General features: G+C 35.1%; 1 protein-coding gene across 3 annotated transcripts in view; it reads right to left on the bottom strand.

The window, feature by feature from the left end:
• The window catches only part of CEP170 (centrosomal protein 170kDa), a 72692-nt gene that overhangs the window by 5529 nt on the left and 47570 nt on the right, over positions 1–19593 (bottom strand). For 2 of the 3 annotated variants that reach the window (XM_010014213.1, XM_010014214.1), the window contains exons 12-16: positions 17463–19289; positions 11357–11591; positions 6491–6638; positions 4921–5088; positions 4539–4627 (exon numbers count right to left, since the gene is read on the bottom strand). In XM_010014213.1, the coding sequence (XP_010012515.1) occupies positions 4539–4627; positions 4921–5088; positions 6491–6638; positions 11357–11591; positions 17463–19289 (2467 nt within the window). Of the gene's footprint in view, positions 1–4538; positions 4628–4920; positions 5089–6460; positions 6639–11356; positions 11592–17462; positions 19290–19593 lie in introns of all 3 variants that reach the window. The other variant, XM_010014215.1, reaches the window with a different exon arrangement.

Genomic DNA, 19593 nt, shown 5'->3' with positions numbered 1-19593 from the left:
CCGGAACAGAAAATAAGGCTTTATTCAGCAGTGAACATCACTAGTAGAAAAATAAATGTTATTTTGACATTGCATGTTTTTTTCATTTACCTCTTGCCCATAATTATATTGAAATTCTTCTACCTTTATGATGTGATTAGTGCATTTGCTTGTGTATGTGGTATTTTTCAGCCTTACTCGCTTTTAGAAATACTGTTCTTACTTTTCTTTTACAATTTGAAAGCTTATCATTTCATAGGTCATTTTATTAAAAAAGGAAAAAAATAAAGAAAAATGAAAGCAGTAATTAATAATTTTAAACATATTATTTTGACTATACTTTGGACAGGCCAGTTTGGGTTTGCTATATTTTTAGGACGCCTATTTGCTTTTTACAACATTTTTCTCAATTCTTCATTTAGTACATTTTAACCTCCTGGGGCTCTTAATCTCTGTTTCCTTCTCTCTTCCTCCTTCTAATCAAACCATATTCTTTGTATTAAAAGAATGCATTTATAAAGGATTGCTGCCTTGTGCTCTAACCTCTTCCTACTTTCTGGGGCAAATCTACGTGAACTCCTTATTTTCTTGTGCTCAGACCCCATTTTAATTTCACTGCACTTTGCTGGATGCACAGCAAACTGCAGAGACTGACAAGTAGTACCTACACTGACTTGAATGCTTTGCCTAGATTTTGCCTGACTGAAGAGGTACTTGGCTGCTACAAGCAAGCCAATAACACTTCATTCACATTGTAGAGCACTGAAGACCACGCAGGTCTTCTCATTGCAAAACCTACTTATCTCGTCCCTCCATAACCTCTGAAAATTCCTGAAAACCCGTTATAACATATAAAAGACAGAAACGCAAACAAATTGCATACCAGCTTCCTGGGAACCTGCAACAATATTCAGCCAGCAAAGAACAGGTTATATTATACATGGCAAGAATGCTGCAGAATTTTTAAATACAATGCAGTTTTGTGTACACCAGCAGATAAGAACATAACTGATTATACAAAGTAATGAATAAAACAAAATAATACAAAAGCAACTTAGTAATACCCAAGCAATATCCTGAAGAAAATTACAAATATACAAAGGACTTGGTGAAAGGAAGAACCAGGCACTTGAAGTGCAAGGACATAGGGATAAAAATAAAAATCCAGTTTTGCTAGCACCGGGAGAATCTAGCTGAGGAATACAGTATCAAAAGCTTCTCTCAATCCTATTTCTTAATATAAGGTAGGAATGATGACAGAACTTAGTGGAACTTGGAACATTATCTATAAACTATAAAATAGAAATGGCAGTAAAGAAGCGGGGAAGAAACTAGTCAAGCAGAAAGATATATCTTTCCTTTTGGCCATACTAATTTATTTTCCTGATTGATTTTGGCTCATTTTAATTTCTGATAGTTCTGCTTCTCAAGAATGACTAAAAATATTTATGTTTTTAGTACTTTAGCTAAAGAGAAATGTGTCTTTTTGTAAAGCTAGCTATCACAACTCAAATATTACAGAAAGAAGAGTTCTCACATTCAGAGGAAGCACATTTCTCTCCACTTGGACCCAGATAGGAAGGCTGCAATTTTTAACATGCATGATGCAATTCATAGGGAGCATAACTGCCCTATATGGCCTCTGCTCTGGGGAGAGGCTTATGTTGGTGAACAATATAATTTGAGAGAAGACTTTTATAACACAGGCTTACTGGCTTACTCTTATTGATGCCTCTAAAAATTTCTCCCCTCCCTTCAGGTTCAAGTACTCTGACAAAACATACACGACTGCTAGCTTGACAAATGCTAATTGATTCTCACCATATCTGTCCTGGGAAGAAATTTTAACTGGCTTAACTCCAGTAAAAGGGACAGAAGCATGGTCAACACAGCTGGTTGAACTCATGTACATGAAAAGAAAGCTAAGGTAAAAATTTTTAATAGGTCCTGTTTTATACCCCTTCTAAAAAAAAATAAAAAAATCCTAAAACTACTGTTGTTTTTCTGATTCAAAATACTAATGACATTACGAATAACATCATATTATTCATCATATGAATAACATCATATTGTTCAATTAACATCATATTATTCATAGAACATATTATTGTTTGAATAATATGATGTTATTCATAGTATGATGTTCTGAATAGCAGGAAAAAGAAGTTTTGATCACAGCTCTGGGGAATACATTAAATAATTGCTTAATGAAAGTTTCTCCACTATATTTTGATAGAAATAAGCAATGCCCCTGTTCTTAAATCTATATAAAATTTATATAGATTATATAAATCTATAAAAATAGATTTTATAGGTATGTTTACATTTTTAACATCATGTACAATCACATCATTATTACATTCATTATAATGTAGCTGACTTACCTTTTAAGCTCAGAAAATCAATCAAAACCATGTAAGACTTGATTTTACAGTTACATGCTTTTCTCAGAATGAATTCACATACATAAGTTTGTTTTAAATCACTATACTGTACTCAGTTTTTTACATTAAGTAAACTAGATCTGTGCTAGCAACATATTTACAGGTCCGAAACCGACAACTACCAAGAAAAATCAGAACAACAAAAAAAGTAGAGTATCTACTATCTACTTCTTCTGAGGCATTTTAAGATACCTATCATCCTGGACGCCTACGACAAATAAGTCAGTCAATAAGCAAGATTCTTGTTCCAATGATGCAGCTTTAAAAGGAAAAAAAAATACATTGGTAAGCAGAGTTCCTTATGGATGTCACTGTATTTTCCCAAAGAATTATGCTCAAAACAAAATTTAATGTAGTATTTCATTTCTATTTCCAAATTTCAAATGCCTTTTAGAATGACTTCCAAAAATGGTCATGTTTAAGTACCACTTCACCTGTATTTATTTGTTCAGTTTTTGAGATCAGCTATTAAAGTAAACGATAGCATGTACTTAGAGGTTGATTAAACTTGAACAAGTTATTAACGTCTGCATAATTTGTAATAAATTCTGCATAATAAAGTTGAACTGTGTTAATTTGGCATAGCTTTTGAAAGTAACAGTATTGTACACCTGAATTTCACAAACTCATTTTAATCTGAAATTTACATAGCAAAAGACATTCGTGTCTCCTTTGTTTAAGGATATTTAAATAAATAGTATGAATCATAAAAGAATGTATCTGGGGAAACCAAAGAGGGAAAGGCAGCAATGGGTGTATTTCCAGTATTATAATCCTGCAGCCCAAAATGGTGAGTTGGAAAAAGAGAAGTTGGATGAATGTCAGTCCCTGACCATGTTCCAAGACAGCAGAAATAAGGTACTCACAAGTGTTACCTGTAACCACCAGTGGAAAAAAACCAAACAAAAACCCACACAAAACCACTTAGAAGAGAAATAGTAAGAAGGGGCTCCAGGTTTTAAAGACTTGATTCTTCACTCAGTGATAATTTTCTTACTAGAAACAGCAGGACTAGAAATGGCAGATAATCTACAGTTTGTACTGATTCATACAGACCGTTTTTTTCCTTCTTGATTTCTATGGACAAGGCTTTTTTGTTACTCCATGAGAATACAATCTTCAGATATGATAGTATTTTGCTACTTCTACTAAGTTACATCGCCCTATGCTGAAATAAATCTGTGATTTGGTGATTAATCTGTCACCCACGTAAGATTTCAATATCTGACTCTTCCTAGATAAATTGACAATTACAGACCTAATATTTTCTCACATTCAGAAAAATATACATGACATTCAGCCCTATGACTTTCTTATTTTGAATGTATCCTATTTGGAAATGATCAACTGCAAAAAGACATGTAGAAGGACACGTGAATTATAAAACGCTCAACTTTGTTTTTAGAATTTTCATTTATTCTTGTTAACCAAAGTGGTCACCAAACGGTGGTACACTCACTCATTCAAGTTAAATGGAACTTTCATTTATGACACGTCTATACTTCCTGTTAGCTACTATGACATTTTATGCAGGAATCTAACTATCTAAGCAGGAATTTTCAATTAAAAATAACGCATAGTTACATCTGTTGTTTTAGATTTGGAACTCAATAGTGACTACACTGTCTCCTGTGTGAGTTCTTTTTCAGAAGGATTTGCTGAAACTGCTCTCCTCTGTCCCAATCTTTTTTTCTTCCCAAAACGGTTGATCACTACAGCTTGGCAGTGTACAGGGCCAGTTTTACAGTTCAGCAACATTTTAACCTTACTTTTAAGAAAGGGAGTTTTATTAAGACTCGCATAGAGGTCATGTAGATTTTGCTCAGTATTTGCATGTGTTGGAACAGCTCCTCTGTTGGAAGTATGATGAATATTGTTCTGTCCATGTAAACTTTGCTGATATTTACCTTTATATAATGTGAAAAAGACTAAAGCAATAATGGAAAACTATTTATCCCAAATCTTTCTGAATGCTAATAAAAACCATAGGTAACATTGCTTTTTTAAATCACAAGTTGCTCCTAAATACTATCTGTTTATACATATCTCTTCTACTAGCAGGACTGTTGATGAGAGCAGACATTTTCAGTAATAACAATAATTTTACAAACCCACCTGATCTTGCCAGCTGTTTTGTCTATGGATTGTCTTATCTTGCGAGAAAATTGGAAGACTGAGGACAAGAGCAAACTGTCCCCCATAACCTGCAATAAGTTTTGAATAAAAAAGTATACTGTTAATTTAATGAGAATACAAACAAATCTATAAATATTGAAATATTTTTTAGCTTTAAAAAAAATGACTTGTTTCCTAATTAGCAGCATATACAAACCAATTACATGTCAACATTTTGCAAATTAAATAATACACAAATATATTCTTTTTCCACCTGCTACAGGTAGGAAAGAAAGGATATTGCCTAGAATACTAAGTGGGAAGGGAATTGTAAAAGTTTGAAATAGACACAGTAATAGAGAGAATCCAATTGTGTACTCACTTCATCTCTGCTCCAAGTCCTTCTCCGGGTAATTTTGGGGGGATCAAGGGTGCCTGTTAGCTGAGGTCCGGCATCATTAGGCCGACCATTCCCCTCTGGTGGTTTGGAATGCACTAGTGGAGGGATTTTTCTAAAATTGAGACTTTCATCAAATACTCGGTCAACCAACTGGGGAGTAAAAGAAAAATGCCATTTATGAAAACTACTGGATACATGCAAAAATCAGATTAATATTCTTTCCTTTCTGAAATGATTTACACGAAGCCCATCAAATAAAAATCATTCTCTTGTCTTGTATAGCATAAAATGATGCATCACTCATGTAACAATACCTGGTAAAAATGAACTATTTTTTTCCTCCAAATACCAGCCACAGAAACTTTGCTTATGGTCAGGTAACATAACAGTTACCTATAAATTGGCATTGAATAATTTATTCCTTCAATTAATGGAATACATTTGTGGAATTAAGTACAGTGCTATCAAATTTCAGATTTTTTTCCCAGTTTAGTCTAGTGTTACAGAAACGCCTATACCTACTTAAAGCAGATACTGCCACCTGCAGTATGTACATACTGTACAATACTTTTTAAAGACGAAAATAATTATTTAGTAATATAAAATTCAGAGTGATCTAACTGGATCTGAGAAAATAAGCACTTCCTTGAAGTTTAGCCTTAAGTCCATGAGAATGTGAGTGCAGTTATAATTTCAATTCCCAACTCACAGGTTTCTTATCACTGTTTATATCTTTTTTTCCACAGAAAAAGACAGTATTATACTATACACAGTAAACTAGTATGTTAACAAACTTTATGCTCACAAAAATGAATAAACACATTTTGAAAGGAATACTACGAAGAAAAAAATGCAGTAAACATTTATAACATATTAGGGTGAATTGTAATATGGTAGAAGGCAATGATTTAAATTCAGCTTAGCATATTTACCAGCATTAGACCTGTGATGATTACTAGAACAAGTTAGTCAATATATTCACAGAACAGCATACCAGAATAGTGAAAGAAAATTAGAATTATTAGAGCACAAGGCAAACTTATTTTAAGGCAGTTTTTGACAATGTTATCAAGAAAGAAAATCTAAAGTTATTGCTAACTGATGGTACGTAAGTCTTTCAGTGTTCAGAAGATGAAATTTTTGTCACCTGTGAAAAAAGGGACTTTTTTGTTTTTAATAGCTATGCAAAGTATTAAATGCATACATGTATATATAATTTGTGCATACACACTTGTATCTTCAAATGCACTTAGATACTTTCCAATGGTATCTAAGGCTACAGACAAGCAAGAAACAAGTAACTATCTTGTCCTATGTTTTGTGGAAAAAAAGAGACAGACAGATAGTATGCAGTCTTTTGACAGGCTGTGTTTATAGAATAATTTCTAGGTTGTTGCTTGGAATGCAAAGGAACTTTAAAGCAAAAAACAATGTAGGGATCATGCAGACGGGTTGAGTGGAAATAACTCAAAAAAGGCTATGCAAAATGCTAAAAGCAAAAGAAATAAAGAAAAGGAAGAACCTTATGCATTTCTCCATGAAGATCTCCTACCTCTTCTCTAGTGTCTATGGCAGAGCCAGGGGTGGTGGCAGCAGTGCTTACTGTGGTACTGGGGGCAGTGCCTGATGAAGTCACTGAATCTATCTCTCCTGCTACATCGTTGATTTCCCGTGCGATGAGAGCCAGATCTTGACTGATCCTAGTAATAAAGAGAGTGTTACATTCTTCCCTACAAACGCTTCTGGACCAGTAGAACCCAACCTGCAACCTTTGAGCTTATAGTTCTAGTTCCTGACAACTGTGTTATGAAAATGTGTATGCCCTACTAAACTGAAAGTTTATTGGTAGAACTGTGAAAGCAATTTTTTAACTGAAGCTTTTAATAACACTCCTTTCTATACAAAGGATGTAGAAGGCAGTCTCAAAAGACAGGGCACCCTTGTTTTCTTTCTAGGATTCCCAGGTAGAGTTGTGTGCAACATGCACTAAATCTGACACGAGATGCACTGCAAACAGGCTGAAAATACTGCACAGATGATCTGTGTACATGCAGTAAATCTGAAATGTCCAGAACACATTTAATTTATACCTCAGTTTACTTACTTACAAAGAACTTCCTCAGGACCTTTGATTATCTAGCAGCCCCTCACCTCACTCGGATCAAGCTGCTTGCATATCTGAAATTCCAGAGCAGTACCCTAAAGCTTCAACTTTAGTCAAGACAAGCTTTCTAGTTGGAAAAACAGAATATGTCTGTGAAACCCCTGGATATGCTAGCACTACACAATTACATCTGAATTGTCAGCTAATGAGTTCTTTACTTCTGATTCACCACATCAAAAAATTGCTCTGCTCTGTATTCTGCTCAGAATAGGAAGGAAGCTTGCCTAGCTCTGCTTATGCTACTGCTCCCCAGGACATCCAAAAAAAGGAGGGGGAAAAAAAAGCCCACCACGAAGAAAAAAGCTAAAAGCCCCCTACTAAATATGGCGTCCTGAATCTCCACCTTGGATCAAGCAGTTCAGAAGACCTAAGAATTCAGAGCAGCCCACAAAGTGATCCCCTTTCACACTTCTGAGACGACTGAAGGCACAGAAGTCAACAGTGCTAACTCTGCACCACCAAGGACTCTGTGAACAAAAGCACCCACCACTTAAGTGAAAGGAATTGCGCAGCCATGTGACAGTGATGCACACTGTGCTGGCCAGTGCTAGTTAAAGGTGAGCTTCTTTCTGCTCTTTATTTTCACTTTGTCTTCAAGTCAAAAAGAATGGACATCACTGACCTAAACATAGTTTAAGACAGTGAGCAGAATTTAAACCAGAAAGGCAAACGTAATTTCCAGCCAAGCTCGAACACTAGATTTTGTGGCTAACCATCAGCAATCTGCAAAAATACGCCATCTTGTGCAGCTCAGATATACACATAATTGGGATAAGGCTTTGGAAGAACATGCAGCAATTACCCGTTACCACTCCTCACTGTATTTCTGAATTCAAACTATCAAAGACTAGAACACAAAAGCAGAAACCAAGTCAATTGCTCATTTTAATAAATTAAAATATGGAAAGTGCCTATTATTACTACATCTTTTGGTTCAATTTTAATCTATATTTCATGTTCTTGTTATACATACCATTAAAACTCCAAGGTCTGAGCTAATATAATAAGTAGTAGAGATACCAGAGCACCTACTCCCTTCTTTTTTATTTTTTTTTTTTTTACACAACCATATAACTTTTTTTCTTAAACACACAAGTTGCTAATAATCACATTTGTGACAAATTTTGGTATTTAATGAATAGTTGTTAAGAAAATAAAACCCAGGAAATTTCAATTATCAGTATATCCTCAAGAAGACAAATGTCATTAAGCACCATAATGAGAAGTACTATCAATCAGCTAAGACGTAAGTCTCCACACAAATCAGCAATGCTTCAACGTGCCACAGCCACTTCAACCAAGTTCTTACCAAGCAAACGAAATTACATAAAATGTCAGATGTATACATAAAAATGAATTTAAATAAATCCTGAAAATACCATAATAAACGACTCTAATATGGATAGCAAGCAACTTGTTAGACCATCATCATACTCAAGTATTAGTTGAGTGAACAAAATCTGGAATTAGTCTCAGTTTGATAGTAAGCTATAGTCAGTCCTTAATGTTTCTGTACAGAAACAATATAGAGCACTAAACGAAAAGCACTATGTAAAAAAAAATTAAAGACCATCTAAGAGTTGGGCCTAACTTTTCGTAAATGAAGTTTTCAAGTAATTCTACATTAAAATTTAGAAACAGAAAGTATTGCTTAAGGAGTATGGTTTGTATAATCAAGAACAGGAGACTTAGGCTGTAGGTAACACACTATTTACTCTCCTGCAACAGTAGGTTGCCTTGCAGATTTCTAGTGCTTCCTGCATCAGACCTAGCACTCATACAAGGCAAATTAACTCAGGGAGGCAAAACTAAAATAAAACTCAAATTCCCTAAGCACTGCTACCCTGCTCCAGGAAATGTTGCTATTAGATCCACTCACTGAACAGCTCCTGCAGCTACACAATTATGTAAGGAACAGACAGAGTTTTCAACGCAAGGGAAAAGGTGAGAACATGGGGCTTGGGATGGCGAAAGCATGACCATCTTTTTCAACAGCCTGGAATTCTAGTTCTTACCTGCACTGAAAGAACATCCATAGTATTAGAAAAAACACAATGAAATAGGAATACTTTTAAGATACCCGTAATAGTTCTGAACTGCTGGATTACCAAAACCATTTTTATGCTTACTTTACTACGTCACACTTCCTACATTGAGTCAGTTTATTTTGTAATCATACTTTAAAATCCTTAAGTATATGTGAAGCTCCTGTTATTCTGAGGGTGTATCCTCCAGGCGAAAGTAGTTTTAAATAAAATTTAATTATTCCATTAAGCTTTTACAAACACCACTTTCCAATTTTCAATTTAATTAACATCTGTAAATTGTAGACTCTGTGAAAAGTGCGAACTGGGTAAATCTTGGAAGACCAGTTAAAATGCAATATGATGGTACATGGATGCAATGAGGTATTTGTCATTCCACATTTGTTTTATGAAATATTTATCTTTACACATGCCTAACCTAATCAGTTATTCATCATCAACAAAATAAATCCATTTTAGTGAGAATGTACAACTGTCTATTCCTTTCTTAAAAACTCTAAACTGAGTTGAAGGGACTCTGATCACAGAGGCTGGACTAAGGGCTGGGATGGAAAAAAACCCCTACGAGGGAGACAATAATATAGGGTAGACTACAGTTAGCAAGGGCAAAGGGAGCAGAGACGAGGACAAAAGTTAAACTTAAAAGCCAGAGGAGCAATATTTTGAATCAGTACAAAGAGATACGGAGGCACAGAAAGCATCAACTAGTGACCTAGAATAGGGGGGCTCAGCAGCAGCTAACCAAGGAAACCGGCATTTTAAGCAGTGACAATAGATGACAGTAGCCTGGCACTTCTCAACTGCTGAGTGCTAGCTTTCTTAACCTAATATATGCTCATTTAACGCAGTTCATGTGAAATTTCTATACATAATCACAAATCGGGCAATACCAATTTGAGCCTCTACCCACTTCCACTGGAAATAAAGAAGGTAAAAAAGGCAACGTAAGTACATGACCTTTAAGGCAAATTTAAAACCAGTGTCTAAATGAAGAAAATGGTAAGAAATGCAAAGGGAAAAAAAGCCCTGCACACCTAATAATCAAGTAAGTTTAGACCAGATAGTCAATTGCATCCAGCATCAATCTCTCCTAGATGAGCAAAATGTACCTAGAAGTTTCACTGAAGTAGAGGTTCAGCAGCAATTTTTATAAGGAAAAAGTAATATGCTATGGGTATAGTTTTTTTCCCCAGATACACACATTCCTCCCTAGATCCATCTCTAACTCTAGATACGTTTTAGGAAGATGCTTTGAAGATGTTTATTTCATGATTTATCAAGGTGCTATCAGATTCCCTTACTTATTTTCCTTTTGCACAGGCAATATTGGAAAAATAAATGTTGAAAAATAGTAACAAGAAGAGGAAACAAAAGAAAAATCAATCATACTAAGCAAAATGCAATGCTTCACATCTGTGACATGTGACACCACAGATGTATTAATTTTAAAAGGAAACCACTTTTCCGTTAAAAACTTCAGAACCTGAACACTGGCATCTAAGTTTAGGATAACATTCATATATTTACATAGTTTTATTTATCTACTGCAAGCTATTGGAAGCTTTCACTGCCTGGTTATTGCATGACATGGGAATAATGGATTACCAGAATGCAGAATGTTTCTTTGGTTCACTTGAAGCAGAGTGCTATTAGCAATAATGGAGGAATTGCTATACTCATCTCAGGGACTTGCAATGAAAGAAATTACTTTTTGATACATATGATTTAAATCTGAAAATATCTATCATGAAATAACGTCTACATAAAAAATTAAAATGAGAACATGGTCTCTCACACTGCCAAAATCACTTTCTCCTCTCTGTCACATATGCATTGATCTGAAATCTTACCTCAATATGAATGTAAGGGTAGTACAAAATCAGATATACTTCAACCTTGGGAAATACACCATTACCACAGAGTACTTCTGCAAGTCCCACTAATGTAATCAGAAGTTCATTTTCTGGGATCTGGCTATCAGAAGTCAGAAGTGACTAATATTTTCCATTAGAAAGAATGTGCTGGTAACGTGAGTGTCTGTCTGCCAGTCTCGTAAGAAGAACTTTAAATTACCCATTCACTTAGAGAATAAGAACAGTAAGTAGAGTGGTACAGAAAATCCATTAGCTGTCTTTCTCCTCTATATGTACCTGTATAACCGGTTGGGTACAAATCTTTGTCATTTTAGAGGCACTCCTTCAAAACTAACCTTGCTATTTCTTCTCGGTGGGCAGTCCAGTCACGAATATAGTCTTCCTGTTCCTTTATTCTATGCTTGAATGTATTGCTACTTTGAGCTGCTGTCCCAGTGCTCTGCAGTCGTGTGGTTTTCAGGGCTGGAGAGGTACGTAGACGGGTATGTTTAGGGGAATTACGGTTTGATCCAAATTCATCTTCTGAGGTGGAAGCATAATCTGTAGGAAAGCGCCTCCATCTTGCACTTACTAAATTAGTTTAATTGTTAAAAAAGAATTATTATTGCAACTTTAATAAGAAAAAACAGTATTATTTTAGTAACATCACAGAAGTACACAACTATTCATTATCAATCCCCAGATACCTCACAAAAGGTTTATTTACTACATCTTAAAAAGAAAGCTACAAAATTTGTGTTAAATAATAAGTATTAATAGAAACGTAAAACGGATGCTCTTTGTATAATGATGAGTGAAATTAAGATGTAAAAGCCAGTAACTGTATGAGGTCAAGCAAACTGTATTACAAAACAAGGGCCCAATTCATTAACGTTTAAGTATATAGTCAGATTGCACTTTTTCTGCAGATTTTTTTCCCCCGAGTTTCATTCATGGTTTACATGATACACAAAAAAAATGAAGAGACATGAAGGAAGGATGGAGCTGGCACCAAGCCTGGAATTAACGCTTACTTAAGGAAAGCATATATATCCTAGATGATGCATTTAGTACAGAAAAGAATACGTTTAAATTAAGTGTTATAAAAATCAGCAACACATCTATAAAAACAGCAGCCTCAGAGAAAAACCATATATTCTCACATGTAGCACATAAAGCATGTACAGCCATGTTGCCTGAAGACAGCCTGAAGTGCAAGAGAACTGAAACTAAATAGGAGGCTATTGTACCCCTGTGAAGTACTAAAGTGTAGAAAATGCATTTCAGATATTCTGTCCTCAAACATTCCCAGCAGGAAGAGATAGCACTAAGTGTAAAGGAATTCTCATCATGACAACTTGCTAAATTCTTGCAGGGGACTTATCCCCCATATTCACTGACATTTATGAGGCTCTATAATTACTGCAGAAGTTTTGAAAAGTATGTGATCATCTTTTGGTAATTTAAGAAGAACAGATTCAAGTTATGTATATTGGGCTTAGTATAACAAAAAATGCAAGAAGTAATAATGATTCCTCCTGAAACATTTTAAAAAAACATTATAAACAAAGCATACATCACTATGAATTTATGTAACAAATAGTGAAAGTAATTTTTGGTTGAGAAAAGATCTGTGTAGAAAAATTACCTTGGTGTATAAGCTTACATCCCTTCCCTCATATAAATAATACATTTTTAATCACTGAAAGCAAAGATATACTGCTGTAATTTTCTTCATGTTTAAATGTGGGCTTCAAACCAAGTCCAAATCTACTAATTTTTTTAATAACTTTATTAAAGAAAATAAAAATGTCTCTCCAGTCACTTACTCTTCTCCTTTTAGAGGTTTCAAACTTGTTTTGATCTTAGGGAAGTAGAACATAAGCAGAAAAAGCACATTTCCCCACCAACGGCATGCAAGCAATGCGTGACCGAAGTCCAAAGAGTTTATGAGTTGGGCCCACATTTTAGCATAATTTTTTATTTAAATTCTTTGCCCCAGTTCAAATTATATGCATCAAATTAAATACAAAATTTATCTTAAAATCTCTCAAGTGAGCTAGTCCAGCAACTCAGCACTGTACAATGAGCATATGTCATCATATATTTAAAAACTAAAAACTGAATGAGAAGTGAAATATCAGAAACAGATTTGATTTCTAGTACTCTACCACTGTAAGTTTCAACATCAGGATCTGGGTCTGGGAGAAGCTTGGATTTCTCTGTGTACAAAATAGCGTTTTATCATGTTAATTCGTATTAAAACATTCAGATTAGAAGCATTTGCTTAAAAAAAAACCTATATTGATGAGATCAATCTTAGGTCCGCTTTTCCACCCACACTTTTTAGGAAAAGATTCTTAAAGTATACATTCAATCAAAACCATGAAATTTTGTGAAAGCTTAAACATTTCAGAGACACTAACTGAAATAACATCAATAAGAATTGTCTTCATAGTATCATAAAACCCCTCTACATTTTTTAAGGTTATTATATTTTAAGGCCTTAAAATGTTGTTTGTTTATATATTATCAATGAGTTTCTCATTAATATAGGGAAAAAGTTACTGTAAGCTTAACAGTAAAAATCTCAAAGTTGTACAACTCATTACAAGCAATATCCAAGCATGTTTCCCATTAAGCTAGCAATATATTTGCATGTATATGCTTTTAATACTATTTCTAAATTATGCAGCCCCAATATGTCATTGTAGCTTATGCTGATTTCTGAAAGCTATCATGCAATTAGTTATCTTAGACAGCAAAGACTGTGAGTATCAGTACCAGTAATTAAAAAACCCTCCAAACCTCTGGCTAAAGTAATCACCAGACCAACCTAATTTGGGGACTACTCTAGAAGAAGCATAATGTGTTCACAGCATCTTAAATTCCCAATTTTTATGATTTGGAGAGCATAATCAGGACACTTAAGACCTGAGGACAGACTTCATTAAGGATCTCTCTCATAATACACTCACTGATGCACTGGCCTTCTCAAGGTTCATCCTTTTCAAAGATCCTGGAATAGAGGTTGTTTTCTCTCCATGTTCAATGTTTTTTTCTTTTTCTTCCCCCGCACTCCCCCCAGCTTTGATCAACTTATCTGCAATGACATTTAGGTCAGCAAGCCAGCAAAGCTGCTGAACACAACTAGTTGTTCAAGATCTCTCTACTCTGACTCACTGCTTAATTTTACAGTTGCACTTTTGTACTAGGTCTGATCCTGTTATTAATTTTCCCAATAAACAGCTCCTTCTGTAACATCAACTTCAATTTTCCTCTGCATTTGTGAAAAAAGGTCTTTGGTCTTCTCTTTTTTTTATTGATCACACTCTACTATTTGATGATTCAGCCTTGATTAGATCTTTTATTGCTTGTGGTAAGAAATTCCTAATTCTGCTTCATGTGTCTTCACAGTGTTGTCAGTTACCAGGCCTCCTACCACTGAAACACCCTCGTAATTACTTTAGTGCAGATAATTCTCATCCAAAACATTCCATTTATCTGCTTGCTCTCTCATTTAAAAGGAAGCAATACTTAACTGTATCAAGGATTAAAAAAAAAAACCTCTGACAATTTGAATGCTATTATGTTGCAATTCATCCACATGAAGTACACGACAATAAAAAAAAATCCAGTGACCATGCCTTTTTTTGCCCCTGTTTTACAGGCATGTATGTCTGAACATTCAAAAAGATTTGGGAAATGTGGAAATAATTTTCTCTTTGATAGACTGGATTTAAGAAGCAGGATTCTGCTGCCAATGGTTAGTGATCTACAGTGTCGCAATGTTAACTGGTCTCTGTTAAGAAGACAACAGCAACCAGGCTTCTGGCAAAAGAAAAGAAAAAAACAACAAATCCTATCTTGGTAATGATAATTCATTTTCTACTCTTTCTAGGTCCAAGCAGAGAAGAAAGTGCATCACTGTTATGCCTTGATTAAATGTGCCTGAAGTAAAACATATTCAAACAGTTGAAGCACTTCCATCAGGTACTTCATTAGTAATTTCCGAAAGTGCTAAAATTAAGTGAATTGTTGACATTTCTAGAAACAAAATTAAATTCAGGAATTATATGCTTTGGATTGAAAAGCTTCTGCTACATTCTATTTTTATATATTGCATAGAATTAATATGTTCCATTAAAATATATTTTAAATATGTTTATGTAAGGATAAAATAAATAATATTATTAGTAGCTTGATGTGTTGGGTAGTTATTAGCATCATTTTATAAGATGCTAAAGGGAAAATGACTGACAAGTAGCCTATATATAATAGGAGATATATACATATACATGCACTCCTACACATACTAGAAGACTATGCCGCTTTTAAAGCACTTCAGATTTTCCTAATGTCTACTCTTAAACAGACCAGTAAAAAAAATTATACAATCACCTTACTGATACAGGCAAAATCCAGAACTCCAAATCCTAAACTGTAGTAAAAACATTCTTTACTTAGTAACAAGACTTGATTGATTTATTATGCCATGATTTTGTTTTGAAAGTATCTGACTGCCTTATTAACTGTTTTCATATTTTTTCCACCTTTACACCGATACAGGCTTCTCCCTGATTTTGATATGTACACTGATGATGCTTTTAATGACAGAAGTTATTTCTACTGTAGATTTTTCTAAGAACAGTCTTTTAAAAATACCTAGCTTTCTATGTTGGGGTAGCTCAAGAGAAGATAGTATCTTTTCTTTCCTGGCAACAGAGTATTTTATACAAGCTACAGTAAAATTTGTGTAATGCACGTAAATGAAAGGAACGTTTAACAAAGGTGACTGTGATAGCCTAATAGAGTGGGAAAAGGAAGATACACCTGCTCCCTTGAACAGGAGCAGTGAACCATTTCAATGCAGCAACCTGAGAAAAATTTAGGAAGAATGCAATAGTTCACATGGACACAAAACTCAAATTCCATATATAGTTTTGTGAAAAACATAAGCAGCAGCGAAGTGACACCAACTATCATGATGTGAACTAGTGTTAATTGCTAAACAAATAGAAGCAGTCTTAACTGACAGTCTTCCCTGACCTAACGTTGCCACCCTTTCAGGCTGCACACATCAATTTAAAAAGTTAATTAAAATTGAGAACATGCTATTTTTCAAATGATGTCTTACAAAAGCTCGGTCTTTGTAAGACATCATTGGAAAAGTAGCATGTACTGTACTGAGTTTTTCTCTGAAGTTTCACTTTATTTTTTTTTGTATCTTTGTAGACACCTGTTGTAATATTAAACAGATTCAAGTTTATAGTTCAGTGAACACCTCATTAGTATCTCTACAGAAATTTCTATTCAGCTAATGAAACAGCCAAAAGATACCTAGCCAGAGAACGAACACTGCTGAGAATCCTGAGAAGGTACATTTATGATATATAAGCAGCAAAAGGGCTGTAGGACTGTGGGAAATTTATCACAGATGTTTATATCAAGTCTGAATGGGAAGGAATAAAGGGCAATATATAAACTCAGTAGCAACACACAACACTGGAAGCTATTCTATTTATACTTTTCTTAGATTGTGAATCAGCTTCAAATAAAGTCAAGCAAAAAGCAAGAGGTCATCAATTTTAGATATTCATTCCACATGAAAGTTCACTTATTTAAAATTAACTCATTTTAGTTTTGGTTGATTTAATATTGCTGTTGCAAAAAAGCTGGTGCTCTTTCACAGTGCTTGCACTAAAAGTATTATGTTCACTTCTAACAGTAGAGTAGTTAAAATTAATCAACTGCACAGATTTTTCCTTCCATACATGAGATAATATTACAGTAAAGGAACTACCACACAAAAGAAGATCAATATGATTTGGAAATCATGATGAAATTAAAAATCGTCAAGATTTGGAACAGAGAATAGAAACTACTCCAAGGCATGGCAAACATTTTCATATAAATTACTTAACTTTACGGTATTTAGGTAATGTTTGTGTTCATTTTTTCTGTATCTTCCTTATTATTCTTACCGAACAATTCTCACTTCTGTAGTTCTGGAAGCTAACCTTAAATTATAAATTACAAGTGTTCTATGGATACCTCAGGAAACATCTGCTGTTCAGCATATTCACAAACCTATCTTAGAAATAAATATTGCACCTTCTATGTAGTTCTAAACTTCTACTACTGTGACTTAAGAGATCTCTGCTCTGGTTTTGTACTAATGCTGCCACATCTAAATGCTTCAATGCAATTCTTTTTTTACTGGTTAGAAGCTTAAAACAATAACCAAAGATAAAAGAATTGCAGTTTCTTGTTTTTAAATTTTAAATGAGAACTGTCCACAAGCCCTGCCAAGAAAGTCTCTTACTCCAAGGAGAAAGTCTCCATCAGCCAAAACTCAACAAATATTTCTTAAGAACTGCTACTTAATAAAATAATAATAATAAAAAAATCCCCATATGAAATAAAATATTGTACAAAACTAGTTCAAATAACATCACGTACCTGAGGGAGAATTATGAGCTGAAGCCAGAGATTTGGATTTTGAATCTGATAGTCGAGAAATGCTATTGGCTCGAGTTCTAGCAGAAACTTTACTACTATCTCCTGCTGATGCTAGCCTTGCACTACTTCTGATAATAGCTTCTGGGGTACGAGATGAGGCAGTGCTTCTAGTTATTGTTGCTTCAGAATCACTACGTGCTGATAAAGAGCCAAGTCGATTTCTGCGGGGTTGAGCAAGTAAGTCTATTCTGGAAATATTTCTCCTCCCTGACGGAGGTTTTGATGTAGAACTTGTAGTGGACACTTCAGAAGCCACTGAGGCCTTATCAGCATCAGCAAGCTCACTATCGGAGGCTTCACCAAGCCGTGCTCTGCGCAAAAGAGAAGTCCTTGTAGGACGAGGTCTTGGAAGAGTGGTAGATTTACTAGACTGCCCAAGTGCAACAGAAGTTTTTGATTTAGCTGACTTTCCTTCCATCTTGGAATGTAAAAGTTCGTCTGCTGAGGCAAAAGGAACTCTTCCATGTGATTTGCCAGAGTAGGTTTCCTGGTCAGATGATAAGATGTCAGAAATGGCAGAATGAGGTACGCTAGATGTTTGGTCATCATCTGTCAAATCTACTGATGGTTGTCTCATTCTTCCACTGGACTGCACAGCTCTGCGAGCATCAGCTCTAGAGCCACCATCTGAAGATCGACTTTTAGTTTTCTTTTCCATCTTTTCTCTGGCACTTGTTGCAGACGATTTTAAAACATCCTTTGAAGGAGAACCAGAGGAGCATCTATCCTTGTATAAGGTTGTAAAGGTCTTGCGCTTCTGCGTGGATTTCCTTTCAGAGTCACCAGTAACAAGACTGATCGTGCTGGCTGTATCTACGTCAGATTCTGGCGATATGGAATTATCTCTGTTGTAGCTTGGAGTTTCTGGACCTTCGTCAGTTTTATTCTCTTCACGCAATTTAGCTTCAAGGAAAGCCATTACAGCTTCTGTGTCTTTTAAAATGAGTGTTGTATCTAGACTGGAATCGGTGTCCATTGAGTCACTTCTGTCACGTATCCTGTTTGCAGATGCTAAAGGGGCAGCAGATCCACTTTGCTTATTAATGTGAGGAATAAGTTCTATAGGTATATTTGTGCTAGGCTTATCTATAGTAAAGCTACCTTGCCTCACTAATGGTTTTGAAGATTCCTTTTTTTCTCCTCCAGATGGTTTAGGAGTTTGTCCTTTAATAGTTTCCTCATTTTTTCTTCTTTTTCCCTCACTCTGCACCAACTTCATTTCTGCCTTATCTGTAACATGTCCAAGAGTTTTGTCTTGATTACCTGAAGTTTTGGGTGACATAGTCTTCTCCTCCCTACCTTTCTCAACTTGGTTTGCAGCAGGTTTTGTAGAGGATAATTTTGTGGGTGTCCAGTGTCCTTGTTCCTTTCTTTCTTGTTGTTGAATTTTTGCTAAAGCTTGTTTCACCACAGAAGTTTCTCTGCCAGTTTCAACTCTCTCTTTACTGGAAGAGCTGGGGAAAGAAAAAACTTTGTCTCCAGTAGGTTTGGGTGAAAGACCATTCATTGTTCTGCTTGACTTGGCTATACTTCTGCTATCGGCATCTGAGGGACGAGCTGGAGTTTCCTTCTCCTGAAGTTCAGTGTCTTGCTTTTCACCTATTTCTGATCTCTGATGAGATGTGGGTTTTGCTTTTGAGCTTTCATTCACTTTCTCCTCTTTGGGAAGCTGTGGAAGTGTCCTCCTCTTTCGCTCACCTTGGCTGGTCATAGAAGCAGCTGAACCAGTGCTTCTAACGGAAATACCAGACTCACTGATGTCTGTGTCTAAAAATGAAAAAAATATGTGAGAATTCTTTCAACAGCAAGGTAAAAATATTAAGCTAAGACTAATGTAACAACATAAACACAACTGAAAAAAGTAGATAATCCATCCTTCTGTTCTAAAACAGGATCAATTAGACAAATATATGTTCAAAAACATTTAACAAGTTCTTAAAAATCTCAGTTGATGCAGGTTTGACTATCCCTATAAGCTGTTTGGGTAGAAAACTTTTAAAATAATTTTCTTGTTCTTTAACATGAGCTGGACTTTCTCCAATTTCACCCATTATTGGCATCATTTCCTCTT

Source organism: Nestor notabilis, unplaced genomic scaffold, assembly GCF_000696875.1.
Source record: "Nestor notabilis isolate BGI_N333 unplaced genomic scaffold, ASM69687v1 scaffold5205, whole genome shotgun sequence".
Classification (NCBI taxonomy): Eukaryota; Metazoa; Chordata; class Aves; order Psittaciformes; family Psittacidae; genus Nestor; species Nestor notabilis.
Note: the sequence above shows the minus strand (reverse complement) of the source record. Positions and strands in the feature narration are given on the sequence as shown.